The sequence below is a fragment of the Zingiber officinale genome, chromosome 2A (assembly GCF_018446385.1).
Source record: "Zingiber officinale cultivar Zhangliang chromosome 2A, Zo_v1.1, whole genome shotgun sequence".
Lineage (NCBI taxonomy): Eukaryota > Viridiplantae > Streptophyta > Magnoliopsida > Zingiberales > Zingiberaceae > Zingiber > Zingiber officinale.
In genome coordinates, this window is record NC_055988.1 from 85,503,829 (window position 1) to 85,527,031 (window position 23,203).

The following is a 23,203-nucleotide window of genomic DNA, read 5'->3' on the forward strand; positions in this document are numbered from 1 at the left end:
TTGAAGCACTGAATGTAAGCTCGGAGGGACTCCCTGGGGCCTTGCTTCATGGAGAACAGGTTGACGCTCGTCTTCTGATAATGCCTACTGCTCGCAAAGTGGTGAAGGAAAGCCGTTCAGAAGTCTTTAAAATTTCGAATAGACTCATCCGACAGCCTTCTGAACCACCGTTGGCCCGAGTCGGAGAGCGTAGTGAGGAAAATTCGGCACTTGACTCACTCTGTGTACTGATGAAGTGTAGTGGCGTTATCAAACTTATCGAGATGGTCGTCCGGGTCGGTCAACCCATTATATTTTCCGATCGCTAAAGGAGCGTAATGCCTTGGCAGTGGATCTTGCAGGATTGCATCAGAGAACTGTCGATTGATCCGCTTCGGAGAAATACCAGCTCGGGGTGCTTTTCCTTTTCGCGCGTCCCGAATAGGAGTTTCATCTGATGAGGATCCTTATTCTTGATTGGCTTGCTCAATTTCGGAGGGCGTTTGAAATAATGCCTGGTGAAACGGAATGGGTGCGGGAGGAGCTTCTCCAGGAGTGTCGGTCGTCAGTTTATTCTGCCCCCATATGGATAGTTGGTCCGGCCGATCTTCTTGCGCCGCTCGACCCCCCGAGGCCGACGTCGCTTGTTGCACCAACCGGTCGGCTAGCGCCTTTTGTTGCTGCTGCTCTACTATTTTTGTCGCTCGTACTTGTATGAGCGCGTTGAGCTCCTCTTGCATGAGCATCACGGTGTGGAGACGTCCAACTTTTTCCATCTTCTCATCTCAGATTCAGGTGCGTTCCCACAGATGGCGCCAAATTGACCCTGTCCGAGAGTTACTTGACGGATGTTGGGGAGATGGCGCTCACGTTGATTGGATGTCGACTGAAGATGACGTGGACCTCTAACGAGCTAAGCCTGCAACCACAAGTCGTTAGTGTCGAGCCAGGGAGGGGTTCTCGGCGATGACCCTTCGACGCTCAAGTCAGTCATCGACGGCAAGCGAATGAAGTAGAGAAGAGAAGAGAGCAGCAGCGTAACTGTAGCTACAGTAGTTAACCTTCCTCCATCGAAGCCTAGGGGTCCTTATATATGGCTCCCAGGAGGCGTGTACACGCTTCCCAAGGTGTACATGCTTCTCAAAGCATACCTGGAAAGGGCGTGTCAGAAAAGTGTGTTTGATGTCATATCTTAACAACCCGAGCATATCCTTGACGTGACAGTGGAAGCTTCCACCGTATGATTCTCTGTCTGATCATGCCGCCTATCGGTGACACTAGTCTCTAGGAAGATATCGCCAACTACCCCTTTTGTCTATTATTGGGCCAGGTGGGAGAGCCGCTCGGCCAGTCTGTCGTCCAAGTGATACAATGGTCGGGCCGAGCGTTCGCTCGACCAATGATTTGCTATCCGGCTCTGCCTTGTCGAGAGAGGGAGCCCTGCCTACCGGGTCGAGGCTGCACCCATTGTTTAGCCTAGTGCGACGGTCGCTCGACCTTCATCCTTCCCTGCTTGAGCTTTATGAGGGTCGGAAGCTCGGTATCTGATCGAGCTGTCGAAGTGTCGAACCAGCTACTCTTCATACTGACCGGGAAGGTAGCTCGCCCGATCGGACATATGCCTGGGACGTTGACCACTTTGACCGAGCCCCTCCATGTGGTGATGACCTTCTAACAAGCGGACCCTATTCTTACTACCAGATCAAAATCGGTTAATGATGTTGATCCGTAAGTATTATTATTTTATATCTTATAATAAATTTATGATAAATTTTATTATATTTCTATCGAATGTTTTATTTTTAATTTATGCTATTGAATTGAGAACATAAACACATAATGGTTTCGATAAAATTAACAGTTGGATAACACTTCAGCCTACATAATGAATATATGCTTCCAAATTTGAATAGAGAATAATAATTTCTTAAATGAGAAAGGAGAAAAGGTGTATAATAGGAATAGGCGGCATGATTTTGATATTATAAAAATTAGATAAGCAAAATAAGAATTGGGCGGTTGCCGAGTTGTTTTATAGATTTTTTCCCCCTTTTTTCTTTTGTTTTTTCATTCGAGACGGTTCTGGTGATCAATGAATTTTATTTATTTATTTTATTTTTAAAAAATTAATATTTATTTATTTAAAAAATGGAAATAAATGAATGTTGACGTGATGTAATCATGTAAATGAAAAAGCTATTACCCTTCGATATGCTGTCACATATTATTTTTTAATGAATAAAAATAAAAAAATAATTGCGAAAATAAATAAATAAATGGTCCAAAATTAAAATGGGCCTTGATCGAAGCCCACTTGGATAAAAATTTTGAGCCGGAAGATCAAACCGGTCGAGTTTGTCAACCGGTAGGGGGATCCAGCATCAACGGTTCAGTAACATGCGCCGGTTTAAATCGTCCTCGAGCCGAAACAGGCGGAACTTTATCATAGCGAGCAGCGACGGACTCGAGGCGGGGGGAGAGCGTTGGAAGCCATGGCAAACCAGGGAGCCAAGAAGAGGAAGGAGGAGAACAAGAAGCATATGACCAATCTCCGTCTCCTCATCATCGCCTCCAACGTGCGTCAATCGCCACTTCCCCTATTCTGCTTCCCCCTTTTGCCCTTCTTATTCGTTTATAGATCTAATATTTTATATAGGGCGAAAGTTTGTAGCTTTAAAATCAATTATGCATACCGGAATACATGCTACGATTAAAGTCGATTAGAATTTAATCAGATCTACGAGATCGGAGCTTTGACATTAGTGAATTTTCAACATTAGGCTAATCTTATTATGTCATTTCAAGATTCCTTTTGATTGATCGCTAATAGGAAGTGAAGTTTGAGATATTTGCAAAAATTTGTCTAAATGAACTGTCACTGTCAGATAGAAAACCTCTCTTTGTGATGCTGCTTATGGTTCTAGTGGACACATCTTATTTTATTAAAGCAGAGCACCATCTGAGATTATTACTGAAGATAATTGTAAAATTCATGAAACATTCTCAATTTGGTTTTTGTAGTTAGACATCCAAATTCATAACCTCATGAAGACTATATCATCATTTCAATTCACAAGTTACAGGAAAGTATAACTTCATTTATGATTCAGAGTTTGTTTGGAAACGTATCCTCTTATTTAAGTTTGATCTAAGATTTTTAGTAGCATGCATGCTTGCAATTTTGGATTTACTCCAGGCACGTAGCAGTTTATATTTGCTTAGAGAACAATTACAATCTCTTCTACTTTTCACATATATATTCAAAAAGAAGACAGAAGAGAAGACTGATAATTTTTAGCTATATGACTATTGGTGAGACTAGTCATGCTCTATAAAGGTCACAGTGTAGGCCATTAAAGAAACAGTACATAGAGTTAACATTGCAAGAATGAAAATGAGAGATGGCTGTATAAACTTACTGGGAATATAAGATAAAAAAACTTAGCCGTTAGGTAACACTTGATATATGATAAAATAATAGAAATATGCTAAAATCATATCAATATATTTGAAGATGGTCAGTACATTTAGACAACATAAATAATTACTGCTAAGGTGATGAAGGGAGACCAAAATATTCTACTTACATTTAAATGACTGCATAACTAGTGATGTTGTTTTGTATAGAGCTCAATGGTTGGATAAGATCCTTGTAGCACACTCAAATAGTTGTGATATAGGCTTTTGTTGTTCTTCATGAAGTCACTTATAAAAACTGCAATAATTCAAGTTTCAGTAATGAAATAATGGCAACTGTTCATATTCATTGTTGGTTGAGCTTGTGACTTGGCAATTGAAATCTGTATCTTGTGTGCCCATGAAAGATTGTAAATTGTACAAACATAATAGCACAGTTTTTTTTAATTTATTTATAGCTTTTGAATGATATCTGCGTTGCTGTATTTATAGCTTTCAAACAATATATGTAGTCATTTTTTTAAAAAAATTGATTTGTTTGTTTTCACATTTCAAAATTGATTGTCGGTGATGGACCATATAAAATTAGGATGAGAAAATGCAAGATTTGATTTCTTTTGACATTTCAAAATTCATTGTCAGTGATGGACCATATAAACTTAGGATGAGAAAATGCTATGAACATACTTTGTGTGATATACATAATGTGTTTTTGATTTTGAACCATATCTTTTTGTTTCTTTATTTGGAAGAACGTGAAGCCTAGATACTTGCTCAGTTTTATTTTTGTATATTGTCGGTAAGTAAATCAAGAACTAAGAAAAAGAACTCAAGATATTTAACTAAAAGCTATAACTTTTAATGAATTTGCTTCCAAGGAAATGCAGATGCATACTGTGGTTGGTGCAACATAATTCATAAAAACCTGCAAAGATACAGTCCTTACTGTTAGGAAAGCTGATGTAACTCATTAAGCTTACTTCTAAAAGAGTTGCTGATAGGATAAAGAGAATTCATGATGGTCCAAGTTTATTGCAATTGATGGCTAGTTATGAATAATAAGCTGGATAATTGAATAATAAGTTGGTTTTTGTTCAAATACGGTAAGTAAAGAGACATATGCTAATAAAATGACTAGTTTGCAGGTCATTTATGTTTTGGTGCGGCTGGTTATATTTCACTCCACTTTTACTTGGAAGCATTGGATTGGTCTTCTTGTGACATCTATTGTTTACGGACTTTCATATAAACAACTTGAAAGTATGGCAAGGCCAACATACTCTGATGATGGTGAACTCTTAGATGGTGGCTATGATATGACCACTGGTGGTATCTGTGGGTGTGTATGAGTTCTTTTACTGTATTTTGCTTTGACATTTGACATTGAAGCTCGACTATGCTTTTTGTACCAAAATAGGAGTATTTTACTTCTATTGTATATGTTTGTTCCCTTTATTTCTGAGATCACTTTGTTTCTGACCTTATATTTGTGAGTATCAACATTTCTATTAATAAGCCTGTCATTTCCATTGATTGTCTCTTTAGGATGCACTTTCATGCATAAGGATTATCCTTGCTTAACTATCTTTCATGTTCCAAAATGAATTGTTGGTCTCTTTGGAAGGTCTGATTCTAGGAAATACCAATAGATGAAGTTTCCCAATCCTTAATGGACTATGATAAAGTCAAGAATAGAAAAGAAAATAATGATAGAAGGAAACATTCATTACTATGATAAAAAGGAAGCACAATAGAGCAATAAAGTGTTTCTGCTTGCAGATTGACCAGCATCAGAATTAAGTGCCAGCTTCTCATGTTGGTAAAGATTTTGAAATTTGTTGTCATGGTTTTTGGTTCAAAACCCACCTTCACCGAGATGGAGGTTCGCTTTCTTATACATTATATATAAAAAGAGACTGGCTGACACCATGCGGCACTGAACACTTATATGCACAGCTTATTCTCATTGTTTTGGTGTTAAACCATATAATTTGTCGGGATACTCTTGCACAGCATATCACTTTTCACAAACCAGAGAAAGCATAGTTGTGTGCTTGTATTGTATGTATGTGTCCAATTTTACTTCTATTTGTTCAAATACATACTTGAAACAACTTGAATACTTGGTATTGATTATTGTTTTTTTGCTGCAGTTACTTGCATGATGTGATCTACATAACTAGTTTTGTGCAGATAATGTCCATATTATCTGGTAAATTTTGGTGGACTTATTTAGTGGTAAGATTTGAAGAAACTCATTTTTCTTATGCTTTCATATGACTGGTGGACTTAGTGTATGGATATCTATATCCTTAATTTTGGGGAACTCAACTACTCAAGTAACTATATTTTTCAGTTAACTAAGAGTATGCTCGCTTCACAAAATAGAATTAACAATACATAGAATAGGAACGTGTTTCTAGGATTGAAAGGGAATAACAATTATGTCAGAATTGATATTGAATATTCATTTTGTAACCAAACACAAGAATTGCTATTCCATCAAAATTGATATCCATGCCAACCAAAACATGCTATAATAATAGATGTCATGTGTCCTATTGTGTTACTACGATTAACATGTCTTGTCCCATAGTTTTACTACGATTCTTTGATCCAGCTTTCTCTGAGCATTCTTTGTGAATCACAGATACCGGCATTTGGTGCATACAAGTTATCTGGTTTGCTAAAAGGAATAATGCCAGGGGGTTCAGAGGTACACAATAATGCCACATAAATTTTCAAAGTTGTCTTGCTTGGGCATTAACTTTGAGGATCATCTTTGTTTCACTCATTGGGTGCAGGGAGAAGTAGAGGACGAGAAGAGCCGTAAGAAGAGGGAAAAGATGGAGAGAAAAGCTTCAAGAGGTAGAATTATCAAGACCAGGAATAGATAATTTTGTGGCTATTTAACTTTTACATGTACCCTTAACTACCCTTAAATACCAGTAGAACCTCGATGAATCACGGGGCATTCATAGCATGAGAAGTTGCCTAATCATGTTTACTTATGTAATACCAAATGGCATTTTGATAATCTTTTCCCTCGTTTGTCAAACATTCAATTGATGCTAGAGATTACTGCAATATGTAATGCAAATTAACAACTCAAGTTTTAGACAAAGTTTTTATATTTATAAGAGTTTAGTTTTGATATATTCTCCTATGTTGGAGATTCAGTCCCTAAAGTTTAAAATCTTAAATTTGTCATTTACCTCATTTAGGGTTACAGACTAATTTCGATAGAAGTTTAATATTATCTGACTTGTTTCTTATCATGTATTTGATTGTTGGCTAGTTCAATTGTATTTGTGTTGAAATAGCGGCATTTACTTCATTAGATTTTGTTTACTCTGTCTTTCATATTGTTTATTTGGATGGAATCTGAAGTGAAAAAATAATCAAATCTAATTAATACATTTCTGGTGAAGTGAAAATGAAGTTTCATCTGCTGTTGTTATCTTATGAAAGTAGTACTCATTCAAACTGTAGAACTGAATCTGAATTTGAAGGTGAAAGCAACATGTAATCATTGAAGCACAAGACTGTAGTTGATAATGTTTGATTAAACACACAATAATCTTGTCAGGACCAACAAAAACAAAAATTAACAAATTCATTTTTCACAAATAAGCTTCTGTTTTCTGTTCATGTAAACAGACAATCAACACATTTTACACACACTGAAACCCCAACCAAAACACCACACAACACACGAGGCACAATAACAAATTAGGGTCTGAGCAACTTGAATTTCAGCCTGTGAAGAACGTCCAGATCTTCTTTGGTGCGAGGCCGGTCGACCGGTACTTTTTAGCCTTTGCCTCAACCTTGAGCACTTCGTCACTGCACTTTGCCTCGGCGATCTTCTTCTTCTCTTCCGCCTCTTTTTGAATTGAGGCAAGTTTGCTCTTCACTTTCTCTGCATATTCTACCTTCTTTTTTTCATGTTCTTCCTGAGTAAATAAATACATTGATTTTCAAATCATTAATTTTCTTTCAAGTAAACAAAAGAATGAGAAGAAGAAGCTCTCACATACTTCTTTCTTTTTCTGCTCTGCTTCCACTTCTCCCTTCTTTGAGTTCTCCCAGGCAACAATTTCTGCTATCTTCTTCACAGCTCTGTTCAAAATTTTTACAAATATATATTCAACTTAAATCAATAAAATAAAATAAAATAATTATTGTTCTTATAACTCACTTATTTTCTGCTTTAACTTTCTCATTTTCCTCCCATGCCTGGATCAGTGACAATCTCTTCTCAGTTGCAACCCTTGAAAGAGCAGAATCTGGAACAGCAACATAAAATTAATTTTGTTCTTGCACAAAATTTTATATATATATAATAAAATTTTCAGAAATTTTACCTTTATCAGTTGCTTCAGAGTATGCTGAAGGTTCCTCAACCTCTGTTGCAAACAAAAACTCACTAACTAATATGCTAAAATGATTATAAGTCGCTGTAAAATTAATTAATTCAGGTAGATGAATTAATGAATTTGTTCTGTGAATTGATGTAAATAATAAATGAACAGTGATTGATTTGGAGTTATGATATATATATATATATATATATATATGAAGAAGATTAGAAAAATTCAGTAAGCTTGTTACAGATATAAAGAAAAACAGAAACTGACGTTCAACGACGGGGAGAGGCTTGGAGTCATCCGGCTTCTCCTCCTCCGGCGCCGGCACGATGGCGGCTTTCTCCTCCTCGACGTCCTTGACCAGCTCGGGCGGCGCCTCCTCCACCTCGGCCACCGGCGGCGACGCCTGCTCCTCCTCCGCCATCTCTCGAACAACTTCCGCTACGGATGGGACGGCAGTTGGTCTGCCTCAAATTCCAGCAACGCAACAGAAGAGCAAACAGCAAGCAGCGATTTATAAAAAATGGAGAATCGAATTATTCTGATTTTATTATTATTATTATTATTATTATTACGTACAAGCAAGTGCTTCCGATTTCAGGGCCCCGCCGTTAGAATATTCAAACAATGAAATTTAGATAAACTTTTAGTTGTTGTTTATTATTATTATTATCTGTGCTCTAAATTCTAACCACCAAAGGAAAAATGATCTGGACCCCACTCCGGGTGTAATCGCCTTACCAGTCGTATCGATGACAGAGCGTGGACCCCACTCCTGGTGTAATCACTCTACCAATCGTGTCGATAACTTCTACGCGCCGCAGTTATGCGTAGAATTGGATTTCGTTTAAGGATTTCACTCTAAGCAATAAATTAATAAAATGAATAATTAAATTGTGTGCATTAATTTATTGAGTTTAAACGTGATTATTGAGAATTTCCCACTCGAGTTTATAATTTTTGGTAATTTATAAAAGGGCCCACGCGGACACTTTAGATTTAACATTTATTTTTCGTTTTATGTATACGTTTCAATGAATAATATCACTATGATATTATATTTTAAAGAATAATATTACTGTAATATTATTTTTTTTTTAAATTAATACTATAGCAATGTTGATATTTGAAAATTAGTATGTAATATTGTTAATTCCAACCTTGATGGTGTTTTTTTGACATCCAATATCACATTAGTGTTGTTCTTTAAATATAGTATTTTAGTTGATAGAAGAGGTAAAATGAAAAATAAATATATTTTTTGAGCATTCTGAAAGTTAAATACTTCTTTTTAAAATTTCATAACCTTAAATGCGTTTTTTCATGCAGTTGTCGTATAATTTTAAGTGGATCTTATTTTGTTTAATCAAATAAACTGAAATTAAATTTTTTTTTTGATGAATTCGATTTAAGTACTTAATTAATTTTTAATCTAATTAGAAATTTTTAATTAATTCAATTTTTATCGAATTAATCTATATTTTATTGATTAAGTTTATTCAATTTTTATTAAAAAAAATTCTATCTTAACAAAATTTTAGCTATTTGATATTAATTAATTAAATTTGATTGATTCAATTTTAGCTATTCGATTTTGATTGATTCAAGATATACTTATTATTTTATATTTTAGAAGGTATCTTAAGAAGTAAGTTGTATGGATTAATTTATTGTGTTTATCCTACTTGAGCTTAATATTTTATATTTTAAATTAGACTTTTTCAATAAGTCATTTGAAAATTGTTAATTACTAATCATAGTATTACTAAATTTGTTTTGTCTTCTTCTTATTTAATTAATCATCTTTAAAATTATTTTAATCTTTTAATATTTGTGATATATTTCCTCACAAATATAATTTTAAATACCTCATTCTAGCTTCGACACACACCTCTACATTTAACGTTATAATATAATCTTAAATCATATATTTATTTTATTAATTTTATTTTTTTTGTCTTCATTAATTGATGGTTTAGCCTAGTGAGGTGCGGGGCCTACACTTTGAGCCAATTGAATCTTCACACAAATTTATATTTATATTTGTCGATAAGCTCCCTTATTGGTGTTTGCCCTTGTCAACCAGCAGAAATAATTCAGCTCTTAATTATCGTTTTCGTTCACGAGTACTTCTTCACCTTCCTCCTCCTCTTCTCTTCAATAAACTCCTCTGTTCTTACTTATAATTAAGCTCTTCAACCTCGTTAATAAATTTTTTTATTCTCTTCGAAGCTACCTCACTTACCGCATAAACCAAATAAAAAGAATACTAGTTTTTCGTAGTTTATCCGTCCACCAACTCATGTACCATCATGATCCTCTTTATAAAAGGACTCATAATCTCGCAAGCAACCTTGTGGGTTGCTCATCTTTTTCCCTCCTTTCGCTTGATTATTCAATATCTTAACCTACCCGTTCTACATGCTTATTCTAAACCCTCAAACATTCACCTCAACAAGCAACGCACCCACCTACTCAACTACTCCAAAAACACACACCTCGTATGCTTAGTCGTTCCACCCAAACATAAGAAATGTGCATTCATCTTGTGGTTACATCTAATCATATCTACTTGCGCTTTAGGTTGCTCGCCACCGTCTACTCTGTCGTTTAAAGATAAGTTTAAAATTCTCACTCAACTTAATTAATCATTATTGATGTAATTAAGTTAGTAATTATGAGGAGGATTGTTTTAGTAAAAGATTTAGCTAGATTCAAAGTACATGATTGAGTCACTTGTTCATAGTAGTCAAATATATATTTTTTTAATTTGAATATTTAGATCGGTTGAGTGTCTCGGTAAGTTTCTAAATGAATGATGTTACGCTTTGTTAGAGTTTGGTCGATCTAGAGAAAAGTTCGTTTGACTCGTATCTATCGGATGGTCGATATGTGAATTTTTAGGTCTACTATATAAACAAGCTTTTCATCGTAGTGGCAAAATAGTAATTTCCCGCTGCTCTAGCAAAAGTCCAACTGGTACGGCGCCACGTTGAGGACGAGGAGATCGGGAGATTCTCTTCCTCGAGAAGGGAAAGGTGCGATTTTTGGCCCGTTCGATCTCCCATGGGAACGAATCTGAAGGAGATTGCTGTAGTGCCATGTGGAGCTTGGCGACCGCGCGACTACCTTGGGCTCGTGCTTCTCGCCCACACTTCAGTGTCCCACCTCGCACCGCAAGGAGGGGAGAGAGAGGGGAGACTGAGGGGAGGGAGGAGAGGACGACGGTGAGCGGCTGCTGGAAAGGGTATTTATCCGGGAATGGAGTCAGAGGAGCCTCCGGAGCTCGCGCCGGGAGAGGGAGGGACGGCTCAGGCGGAGATGGCGGAGGAAGATGGAGAAAAGAACTTGGTAGATCAAGCTCGCCTTCTTTTCCCCCTTTTGATATTTTCCCTTTGCGATTCCTTCTGTTATGTCTTGGAGTCAGTTGCTTCCGCAGAAAGATTGTTTTTTGCTCGGTCTCCTGGTCGCTAATGAAGATTACGAAGCTTGTGAATCTCTTTCCTTTGCCCTAGTATTACTTTGGCGTATTAGTTTGGGAATGCGGAATTTGTTCCTTTATTTGGTACGAGATCACGTCGTTTTGACAAAGGCATGAAAAAAATGGGATTTTGCTAGCGTTCAGGGGAGAGTAAGGAAGTATGACGCTGAAAAGGCAATTTAGGGTTTTTGGAGATTGGATATTTGAAAGGGTCTTGGAGATTTCTTTGAGTTGTTTTTTCCTTATCTTGTTCTTGTATTATGGCACTGAGGTTGAAATCAACCAATGTAGTATAGTTTTATCCCGGAATGGTTCTAGTGATTTGGAATTACAGTAGAGTTGGTACCAAGTGGGGATGTTTGGGAGAAGAGTGTGTACTCTTTGCATTGAGCAGGGTAAGCCTTGATTAGATCTGAGATTAAGTGTCTGTGTATAGACTTGGTAGGAAATTCTATGAAATAGCCTAACTCTGATGTCAATCCCGCTATATTTGAATTCTTTTTAGGTTAGCGCATCAGTAAAATAAGCAACCTGATCTCACATAGCCTATTGTACATTTGAGGTATTTGTTTTTCAGGCATCATGTAACTGCATCTATACTAGATTTTCTTTACTATTTTTTACTTATCCAGTGATACAATTTCCCATTTATTACAACTGTCTGATTGAGAACTTGTAGAGTTTATTTGTCTCTTTTTTCAGACAAAAGAAAACAATACGAAGCTTTAGATGAGGTTTGTAATTTCAGTTATATGACATATTACCACATGTTTTGCCCATATACAGAGTCAAAATGAAAAAGAGGAAAAGGATGATCCTGATTTGTTGCCTTCAGGTTGGGTTCTGGTGCTCAGAACTCAAAATGGTGGAAAGTTCAATGGGAAGGAAGTAAAGGTATCTGATTTGAGTTTCATAAATAGTTTACATTACTGAATATTTATAACTTCACATCTATATTAGATCACTCCTGGAAGTTATTGCTAGTATCTTATTTGAGTTTCATAAACAGTTATATTACAGAATATTTTCAACTTCACATAGATATTAGATCACTTCTAGAACCTATTGCTATTAAATTACAGTTTGCTAGGACCAAAGCACCCATTGAGGTTTTATGCAAATGCAACAAGCTAACACATGAAAACATTTTACTTGTTTTCCCCTTCTTAGCCACAAACAATGAAATTTAGCAAAAATGGAAGGTAATTGGAACTTAAAAGGGTGCACTTGATTGATGGTTTTTAAGGTAAAGGAGACGTATCTTAATCCAATATTTTGATAAGGAAACTTATCAAATAAAATATATATATATATATGAAAAGAATTTCTTAATATTCATTCTTCTACTATTTTATTCTACAGCGCAGGTCTATAAACAGAGAGAAAGATATTTTATTTATGTGAGTAGTGAAATGTCTTATTTTCCAGTGTGGGATATCTATGTCGTAGGTTGGCTTTGTACCGTAGCTAGTCTTTAGGTCATAAGTAGTGCTCCCTGCACCAACAATGTAATGTTAAATTATGCTTTCTAGCTCAAGTTTTCAGTTAAGACTGTGCTTTTGTCTAGAAAAATTAGATGGTATGTGCAGATTAGTTGGAGCTTCATACACAAGACTGTTCTTTATTGCTTTTAATTTTCCTTTTTTTTTTCCTATGGAGCATCTCAAATATAATATACAACATTTAGTGAATGCTGACACTGAAATCCAATTCAACTGCATATATTGTTTGTCCTTTTGACTTGTGACACATTGAAAAATGAAACATACTTAAAAACCAAAAGCATTTTATTTATTTGTAATTAAATTTTCTAAGACTGAATGTATGTCTCTGAGTGATCATATTGTGAGTTAATATTAGAATCAATCAAAGATTTAATTGACATTTATTGAAAATGTGAATACTTCTTCTTTCCTACTACCTCTATTTTGTGGAATTGAAGAAGAAAGATTCACCCTTCTCTGTAGTTCTGCCAGTACTTAAATGTGTTAGTAAGATGGCAGATAGAATAGTTTTGTATTTAGGCAATGCCTTGTCTTTTAGCAGTATCTATACTCAGATTTCTTGTTCCTCTTGTAGAGCTATTACAATCCATCCACTGGATCAAGATTTTATTCAAAGAAAAAGTTATTTCAGCATCTTAGTGCATCAAAGATTTCAATTCCTACAACCAGAGAGACAAGGAGTACCACTTCTAGCTACAATAACAAAGCTAGCTCTCCAACCAATCAAGAGAAGAGTACCATCGAGGACAGCACCTTTGACAATGTTTGTGCTTTTTAATTATATTGTATAATAGCTAACATGTTTGCATTGAAGTTGAATTTTCAAAGACAAGTTTGTCAAATTAGCATTGAAAAAAGTTACGCAACAGAAGTTTAACTTGCATCATATTGCAGGTGCTGACTGAATTTGATTCAAAAAGTTTGCCTAAAGGATGGATTACTGAGATCAGAACGACAAAAGTTGGTAATTTGGAATACAAGGTACTAAAATTGAAGTGAATGATTGATGTGTTTAATCAAGTATGTTTCCTACTTGGATTAACCTTCAATATGTAGTTGAAAATGCTGGAGATCTTTTCACTGGTTTCCACTTCCTGAGATGATGAAATTTTATTTTTCTTGCTACCTTGTTAGTGTTTGGCCATTCAGTTTTGTTATGTTTTGATTGCATTACATCAGTTGGTATGGTTATCTTATTATTACTATCATTTCATTTGTATCTTTGTTTCTATGCTGTACTTTTACAGGTCCACATCGATCCAGACAGTGGATATGAGTTTCGGTCCATGAAGGATGCTCATCGATATATACTAACTGGAGATATTCGACAATGTATCCTGAAACCACAAAAAAGGAACTCAAATGGGCCACACACTGTAGAAAGGGACTTACATGTAAGTTCATTCCATATTTCTGCACCTTAAGTTCTTGTAACTTTTATAAAAACATTTTGAACTAGGTTGCTTTCTTCATGTCAATCTAGTAAAAAGAAAAGAAAGAAAAAGTTTTCAATACTCCTTTTCTATCCTTCATTGACAATGATGTGGAACCCGCTATGTTAGTGGTGAACCTTATCAACTACAGATGTCTAGCTAACTATTTGTATTGCATGCTACCTTAGACACATTTCTTCTCCAATATGAGTGAATATTCGTGTAGGAAAGTGGTTAAGTGAATGATTTTCAAATGTCGCAAAAAGCAGACAGAGATTGTGAACTTTTGGCTTTCACTGTCTGGTACATGCAACTTTGCTATGAAACCGTTGCCATGGTAAAACTCAGTAATTAGTCACCTAGATTTGGTACTCACTTATCCATATACTACTTCTTTAGTTTCAACTAGCTTCGAACAGCCTACAAGAAATGATTAACCATCTACTTGAGATTCTGTTAATATTACAATTTGTCTACAATGATGATTAAGGTATTAGTAGATCCTTTTGGAGTTATTTTTGTTGTCTATCGCGGTCTAATCTTTCTTCTTTGCAGTTTCCTACATCCAAAAGATTAGAATGGCAAAGCAATGGCACGAAAAGATGTCTCTTTTCAACTAAAACTCTTGATTCCGGTGTGAAGATAAATACAGATATAGACGATTCACTTCCTATATCAGGTTTGTCCTCTTGAATTCGTGTGATATTTAACTCATCATGTGGTGCCACTGTGAAAATGCCGATTCTAATTCCACATAGTATTGTCAATTGAATGATGAATTTCTAAATTCTACGGGCAAGCGAGATTCTTTATACTGCAAATTTATCAACTTTTTTGAGTTTTATTTCTCTTTTGGCCTTGTTGTTGCTGGCGCAGCAGCAGTAGACACCAGTAACTGCACTAGTTTACCACAATCCAATTGCTTTGATGGAGAGAATTCACCTGCTCTCCAACAACAGAATGCAAACCTGCCAGTTTCAGTGAAATCAGAGCCAAAGAAACAAGCACAATCTCTACCCACAAAGCGTAGAAGAGCAAACAAGTTGCAGCCCACGATCTCAAAGGCCGACCACCACCGAATCAAAAAACCACGACAGGTATCTGTTAAACCTATCAAGAAGCCACTCCGAGCATCTAAACGATTGGCTGCTCTTAAAGACACTCAAATGGCAAATCCTAGCGCAGCCGGAGAGTCTCATAAAGCCAAACCAGATGCTTTCAGTCAGGTACAAGAAAAACCAGCTACAACTATTGTCGATCAACCGCCTCAACTGGATTCAGCCACAGGAAGTTTCTACGAACAAAAACCGCTTCTGCTAGGAAGAAGTAACAATGAAAAACCATATGAATCGACACTTTGCAGCTCCTGGTCAGACCCATGTCTCGAGTTTGCTTTCAAGATGCTTACGAGTGATATTCCAATTTTCGAGGATACCGATACGGTTCAGGAATATTTTTCGCAGCTCGCCTCTACTAACAACCCAATTTCTAGTGTTCCAACATCATTCAGTGAGTGCCCACCATGAAACTGTCTGATCTATATTAATCTAGGTGTTGTTTTATGGCATCTCGACAAACTATCTCGCAGTGCTAATCTTGTGTATTCTGTGATCTTCTCGCTGACCATTCTGTAAAACCTTTCTAGCCAGTAATTTATCGAATTTGGCTTGCCAATTCGGCTGTTTTGCTAATATATTCAGACCTAGTTTTCACAATTATTTACTTGAGGACACACTTGATAAGCTTTTGTTTGTGTTTGTTAAGTAGCTCTTTTGCAGAACAAACCAAAAGCTGGCGGCACTGTCCCGGGATGGTTTGGCAATGGGAGCCAATCGTCAATGCCGAAAGGAGACTGATGTGTATCGGTAACAGTAGGACAATTAGAGTTGTAAATGAATGAAACGTTCGTGAATAAGTTTGATGTTTAGTTTGGTAAGAGTTTATTTATGTTCGTTCAATATATATAAGATTAATTAAACAAATAAATTTGAACATCTCATTAAGCTAAATAAATAAGTTTAAATATATATGTGTTTAATTTGTTAACGTTCGTGAACAATGTTCATAAAAACATTCGTGAACAATGTTCGTGAACAATATTCATTAATAAAATTCTTTTAATTATGTTAAATAAATAAAAAATAAAATAAATAAATTTAAATTATCAAGTTCAATAACCAATCAAACAAACTTGAATTGAGAGTTTGATAACATCTAAATGAACCAAGCTCAAGTCAAGCTCGAATCAAGTTCAAGTTAAGCTTGAATTGAGAGTTTGATAACATCTAAACGAACCAAGCTCAAGCAAAGTTTCAAACAAGCTAAAGTTCATAAAAAATAAGCCAAACCAAACTGGAAACTCATTTCAAAAGCTTGGTTCATTTTAAGCTCGGCTCGACTCGACTTGTTTATAGTCCTAAGGACAACAGAGAAGGTGAATGTGGCGGACGGAAGGTTTTTATGCTGCCCACCCCATTTGCGTGCCCGGCAGGGTAATTGTAGACACACATTGTTTAAACATGGACGTGAACTTGAAAGCCTAATTTTTTGGGGGCAAAACTTACAAATTGCATCAAGATTTCCATCAAAGTTGTACAGCGAAAACTCTGATGGAACGACAGAGCATATTGTTTGATAATAAGAATAATATAGGGACTGATTTAGAAACGAGTAACATATTAAACAGGCAAGAACTGAAAAGGAAATCCTTAAAAACTGAAGGGATATTCAAAGGTTAATTTTTCAGATAATATTGCAATTAATTGATCAAGAATTCAAGAACAAGTAACACAACGCGTTTTAAGACGATCAATTGGGGCAAAAGTTGAATACGTTCGCCCTCAACATCTCAGTTAATTCGTATTAGGATCAATATGGAAGAGGTATGTTTTAAGACGATCAAGAATCATGAAGACGTAGGTATCTCGATTCAAAATGGACAACAAAAAAAAAAATCAAAGAAATATCTAGTTTGCAAAATTTCACAGCGCTGTGAAATCAAAGCATCACGAGTTAGAAGATGAACTCATTGCTCCGCCGACAGAAGCGTCCCGGACGGCGCCGGAGGGCGGGAGAAATCGATGGCTTCGACCGTTCGCCGGGGCTTCTGCAGAAGACGGAGCAGCGTTGTCTCTGTCGGCGCCGACGCAGAGTACAACGGAGACGGAGTTTAATTGAGTACTCAACTCGGTGTTAGAGGAGTTGGTCGGGGAGTCACCGAGCTGCTCCTCGATGGCGTCGTGGACTTGCCGGAGGAGGTGCGGAGGGAGAGTGGCGCCGGCGGCGGGGCGTGTTTTCGGGGACCCGGTGAGCGACTGCACGACGGCCTTGAAGTGCTCCGCATCGGTGCAGACGATCGACGGCGACTTCTCGTGGACGACGCGGGGCCCCGGAGGATTGCTGGAGGCGGCGTTGCCGTTGTCGGACGGAGATTCACCATCGGCCCGATTTCGCTTGCCTAACATGATCGACAAAACGATAGCTCGCCTCGCCGCCGCTTCAACAACGAACGCGATCGCTGTTCTGTTTAATTAGGCAGAGCCCAAGATTTATCTGTTTTTCCGAAACACCAGAATTGGCAATTTATATAATCTTTTTTTTGAGGGAATTTTATAAATATACAGACGTTGCAGAACTATAAAAATCAAATTAATAATAATAATAATAATAATAATAAATTTGTTTATTAAAAAATAAAGTATATTAATTTTACGTTTTAAGTTTGCACGGTAATCAAAAGAATGAATGGATGTAGTTTGACTTGGTCAGCTTCCCGTTCATAGATATATATATCTATAAAATAAAAATAAAAATAAAAATAAAAATAAATCATGCATTATATGTATTGCATGTTCAGAATTTTTATAAAATATAATAAATAAATAAATAAAAATTGAGATGCCTGATTTGATCTAAATACCTTCATACTGTTAAAAAAAATTTTTGAAGGCGTCTCCAATTCATTATATGATTGATATTTTTAAAAAAAACTTATTAGCCAGATAAATAGTCAGCAATTTTTTAAAAATAAATAAAAGACAAATATATAATTGATCTGTAAATTTTTAAAATAAATGCTTGGTTTGAAAAATTATTCGGTAAATATATATCGTGTCTTAATATTTAAAGAAATGTATAGATTAATATATATGTGATCTATAAGTTTTTAAAATAAATATATATTTGGTTTGTAGTATTTTAAGAAAATTATAGACTGATATATATTTGATTGGTATTTTAATTGAGTTACCGACCAAGATAAATTTAACATCTAAATTTAAAAAAATTAATGAATTATTTGTATTAATCATTTCTTAAAAAATAATAGAATTTAAAAAAACTAAGTCAATATGTAATATTTATTTATTTAGTTTACAAGAGCTGATAAAATAAGTAATTAATAATAATTAAAAGACACATTTATTAATGAGATAATATTAAACATTTTTTTTAAAAAATAATTTTAGTATTCAATCCAATTAATTTTAATGATAGATTTTAACAAGAGTTAGTTAGCTCAATGTTCATATTATATGATAATATATACCTACATAATATTAATTAATTAATAATAATGAATTTTATATATTAAAATTTTAAGTATAGTTTATTTATCAAATAATATATTTGGTTAACAAATTAATAATTTTAATTAACTAAATAAAGTTAAATTTCACTAATAAATTATAAAAATATCAGTTAAATTTGACAATGATACTTGTTAATAATATACACTTTAATCTTTATTTTTATCAATTTTTAATTTGATAAATTGTCGATTAAATTTACTTTGTTAAAAAATATTTAGCTAAAAATTATTCGTTTTAAGCATGCGGATTACAAAAAAACAAAGAATACACGTACAATAATTTGTATAGAGGCAATAGTCTGCCGGCAACATCCACATTGGTAGGAATTTTAATATTTATCATTTTTTTTGAAAAAAAAAATACAGGAGCTACCTCTCACGTACTATATTAATATATTTTTTTATTAACACACCCATAGTTTGAAAGTTAACACACATTCATATTCATTAAAAAAACAAATTTGAGATGATTATGATAGTAGAGAAAAGATTTTGGAAATGATTTAGCAGAAGAAAAGATTATACCACTTATATTAAGTGTTTTAGTATATCGACTCCTGATTATATATAGATGGATAAATTATAGAGATATTCTTTTACTAATATAGTAACTCTTTATATGAGAAAGTTAGACACTCAACTAGATATTCCACCCTTTGGAAATTAACTTTCAAACCTACTTGATTTGTGTAGAAGTGATTTATGACGTAAAATAATATATTCGAATGAATGAAATAATTTATAGAAATAGATAAGTATTTGTCGAATGTTTTTTGAAAATTTATTTGAATAATCATTGATACGAGTTATTGCGAGTGAACCTAGAAGATGATGTGACAGTCAAAATCAAGATGACGTGATGATCAAAATCAGAATAAAGGAGCATTCCTCATCTAATTCAGTGAATTGCCCATCGTCAAAGTTTTCGGGTCCTGTCCGAGTGGTTCCAAAGTAAGACACTTGGATAGGGCCGACTGGCCATAAAGCTAACTAGACAAAAGAATTCTAGTATTTTACTCTGAAATTCAAGAAGTAACATACTTGGTTGGTCAAATAGCCGACCGAGTCTAGGGGAGCTGAGCCGGATGAAAGGATGATTGAGCTCTAAACACTCAAGCCTTCTAAAACCACTTTATATTCAATCGATCGGACAAAGGCTAGTCAAACATCAGACTCTCTGTGTACGCCTAGATGGAAAAAAATCGGACGGACTTAAAGACACTTAGTCTCACAAAGTTGTTAATATACGATCGGTCAGATAAAGGTCAATCAAAAGTAAGGCTCTCTGTGTATGCCAAGCCGGACAAAGACCGGACGAACTTAAAGACATTTAGCCTCACAAAACTGTTAATATATGATCAGTCACATAAAAATGAGTCAAACATAAGGCTCTCTATGTATGCCCAGCTGGACAAAGACTGGATAGACTTAAAGATACTTGTCTTTAGAAGACTCTATATATATAGTTGGTTGGGTAGAAGTCGGCCAGGTTTAAAATTACCTGATACCATATTATCCCTAATAAAAATTCTAATATACATAATTTATTATATGGCTCCTTAATAGATCTCTGGCATACTATGGACATCATACTAGTGTTGGAATAGATCTTCGTAGTATTTAGCATACGACAGAGTAAATTGATACCAATACGGGTTAAAGGTGCTTTATTTCATAGGACTTACCATAAATGCCCAACCAAATGGAAGACGACCGAAATATATATTTAATAAAAGACATTCCAATTAAGTAGTCGACTTAAGAACCAGCCGAGATATATTTACTAATTAAATCTAATTTAGATCAGTTAAAAATTTAATATTACCTATCAAATTTAAATCCCGCTGATAAAAATTTAAAATTACCTATCAAATATAACTTTAGCTAGAAAAATTAAATATTACTGGTAAACTAACTTTAATTATTAAAAAATTTAAAATTATTAGTTAAATTTAACTTTACCCGTAAATAATTATAATTATTGCTCAAAATTCATTTTGACCTTAAAATTTTAAATATTTACCGATCAAATTCAATTTAGATAGAAAAAATTCACCAGTGATCTAGCATTGTCCTTGTAGTAGTGCTAAGATCTATTTTTTTTTTCAAATAATATAAGTGTTTAAATATCACATAGTAAAGATATTTTGAAAAAGTTATATCGAGTTAGCTCTGATATGTTGATTATACATTGCATAATTATAAGATCGATCAAAATTGTTATCCTTCCTTAACCTGTCCATTTCTTTGGCTCTGAATATGTTCGTTCTTTGAGCTGACCGTTCCAGCCAAACTTATAATAAATGCAATCCAAGATGCTTCTTCTAAATGGGATTTAAAACTCCAACATGGAACATGGAACTTGACCCAACAACTTTCGACCTTCTCCATTTTCTTGAAATACTTCTTCCTCTTCATCATTGAAAACCTTAGATCACCCCAAATCCCTCGATCGCTGTTTCTCTTCCATGGATTCACTTCCTCTCGTAATTCCACCTCCACAACTCTCAAAAGGAAGTTTATGACATTTTCATCCATAAATCGGCAAACCTGTTCCACGACGGAGCTCCCCGGCCTTGCCTACTCCGCCATCAAACTTCTCGAATGGATATGATCATAGATAGATGATAATTCAGAGGATGTTAAGAGGTTTTCCATGGTGAAGACTGAAGAGGAAGGACTCGAAGAAGATGGAGAATGTCCACGGTCGGTGGATCAACATTCTTGAGGGGCTTGAGATCCACACTAGAGTTTTCAGTCCTACCCAGCGAAAGCAAATTGTAGACCGCATGTATGAGTTTCAGAAAAAAGGCCACCACTGACAAACTTATCTAATGGATATGATAAAAAGAAAGACATAATTCAGAGAATCAAGAGATTTTTGATGATGAAAAGAAAGGACTTGTAGAAGATGGAGAAAGTCTATGGTCAATGGGGCAACATTCTCAAGGGGCTCAACTTCTCATCATAGTTTTCAGTCCCGCCAAGTAAAAATAGATTCTTAGCTGCATCTATGAATTTTAAAGAGGGTCACTACCGACCAACTTCTCGAACGGATATGATAAAAAGAAAGTTGATAATTCAAAGGAGAGTAATAATGACAACAAAAATAGTAATTTAGAGATTAATTTCAATTACGGATGACTTATCATTTTTGAATTATCACCTAAGGTTTAGAAATAAAATAACACTTTTCTTCAAGACCTCAGGAATTAACTGTGAAAAACATCCTGAAATTCTTAATTTATAGTAGTTAACTTGAGGCTTAGTTTCATCTAATAGTCGACTACTAGAACTCATTAGTCAAATGCTCGTTGAATTTGAAAATTGCATATAACTCAACTTTAGGCATCAACATTCAATTGTTATGGTTCATTGATCGACTATTATTACATCAATTGAATTTTCAACGCGACCTAGAAATCTTACACTCACTTGTCCATCGTTGCCCATCCGTCCAAATAATTTTGCTATTTCAGGGGACATGAAGGTGTTTCATTCCATGCATTGCTTGATGTGCTAGGGAGACTGCCTGGTGTGGTGGAAGTAGAACTTATTTAGTATCTTTCAGCGTTTGAGAAGCTCCTTGGTGTGGATTATGACACCAGTCGCATTGCCGGATGCCATACCAGATGACTAATGAACCATTATTCATGAATTGGGGAAGGTGTAGTGATTGTCATGGATCTCATACACCAGGAGTAGCGTGTTGGAAATGCGAATGGAATAAAAAGGTGGAAATGAAGAAATTCTATTGTGTATGAGTTTAGTCCCACATTAAAAATCTCTTGGTTTTATTGTTGGTTTAAATTATAACATATGTATTGATGTTGTAAACATATATATGGAGAGAGACTCTCTTACGCGTGAGTGCGTAGGGGTGAGTGCAAATTGAGGGTTTGAATTGTACTGAACCAAGGTTGACTCATGTGCATTCTCAGTTCGCCATGAACAACCGGTGTTTGGTTGTGTTCGTGGTTTTGCCATTGTATCCTGGGAAACAGATGATCCGAGTAAACCTCGAAGCATAATCGGAGATAGGGCGAATCTGTTTCAAGGAAACTGCGACCATCGCAAGCCTCGGCCCCTTCGCCTGTTCGGTCGCTTGGCCCGTCGACCGCTTCGGCCACTCAAACTTTGTTGCTCGAACTCAGTGCTCTGTCTACACTCAGCAATTAGCAGAAACCAGCCCCCGCTGATAGCCTAAGATTATTAGCTCAGGTCATCTCGACAGATAAGTTAGAATTTATTTTATATAATTTTAATTCAGTTAATTCCCCAATATATATCTCCGACAACAGATTATCCAACATTGTGTAATCATTGAGGCACATTGTGTAATCATTGAGGCGGCTTGGCCGACACAGTAAGCATAGTTAGGGCAAATGAACCACTACATCATGTTGTATATTGTGAGGCCTGTCATAACG

The 23,203-nt window shown here is 35.4% G+C and overlaps 3 protein-coding genes across 4 annotated transcripts; 2 read left to right on the top strand and 1 right to left on the bottom strand.

Moving 5' to 3' along the window:
* Nucleotides 1-2,405: 2,405 nt before the first annotated feature.
* LOC122041409 (transmembrane protein 208 homolog) lies at nucleotides 2,406-6,496 on the top strand. Its single transcript, XM_042601079.1, has 5 exons — nucleotides 2,406-2,555; nucleotides 4,542-4,735; nucleotides 5,550-5,634; nucleotides 6,047-6,112; nucleotides 6,201-6,496. Exons 1-5 carry the CDS (start codon nucleotides 2,472-2,474, stop codon nucleotides 6,291-6,293), a joined length of 522 nt encoding a protein of 173 aa, XP_042457013.1. The 5' UTR covers nucleotides 2,406-2,471; the 3' UTR covers nucleotides 6,294-6,496.
* A 432-nt stretch (nucleotides 6,497-6,928) lies between these two features.
* Nucleotides 6,929-8,276, bottom strand: LOC122039756 (remorin-like). Its single transcript, XM_042599213.1, has 5 exons — nucleotides 8,037-8,276; nucleotides 7,764-7,805; nucleotides 7,598-7,685; nucleotides 7,437-7,518; nucleotides 6,929-7,352 (listed from the first exon to the last, which is right to left on the bottom strand). The coding sequence occupies exons 1-5, from the start codon at nucleotides 8,188-8,190 to the stop codon at nucleotides 7,152-7,154; spliced, it is 567 nt and encodes a 188-aa protein (XP_042455147.1). The 5' UTR covers nucleotides 8,191-8,276; the 3' UTR covers nucleotides 6,929-7,151.
* Nucleotides 8,277-10,795: 2,519 nt separating this feature from the next.
* LOC122041410 lies at nucleotides 10,796-15,859 on the top strand. 2 transcript variants are annotated; one of them, XM_042601081.1, is made up of 7 exons: nucleotides 10,796-11,117; nucleotides 12,034-12,141; nucleotides 13,327-13,515; nucleotides 13,647-13,733; nucleotides 14,000-14,146; nucleotides 14,741-14,864; nucleotides 15,065-15,859. In XM_042601081.1, the coding sequence occupies exons 1-7, from the start codon at nucleotides 11,028-11,030 to the stop codon at nucleotides 15,709-15,711; spliced, it is 1,392 nt and encodes a 463-aa protein (XP_042457015.1). In that variant the 5' UTR covers nucleotides 10,796-11,027; the 3' UTR covers nucleotides 15,712-15,859. The 2 variants fall into 2 exon arrangements, with proteins under 2 accessions (XP_042457015.1, XP_042457014.1); XM_042601080.1 differs by having other exon boundaries at nucleotides 10,808-11,117; nucleotides 15,062-15,859.
* The last annotated feature ends 7,344 nt before the right edge of the window (nucleotides 15,860-23,203 follow it).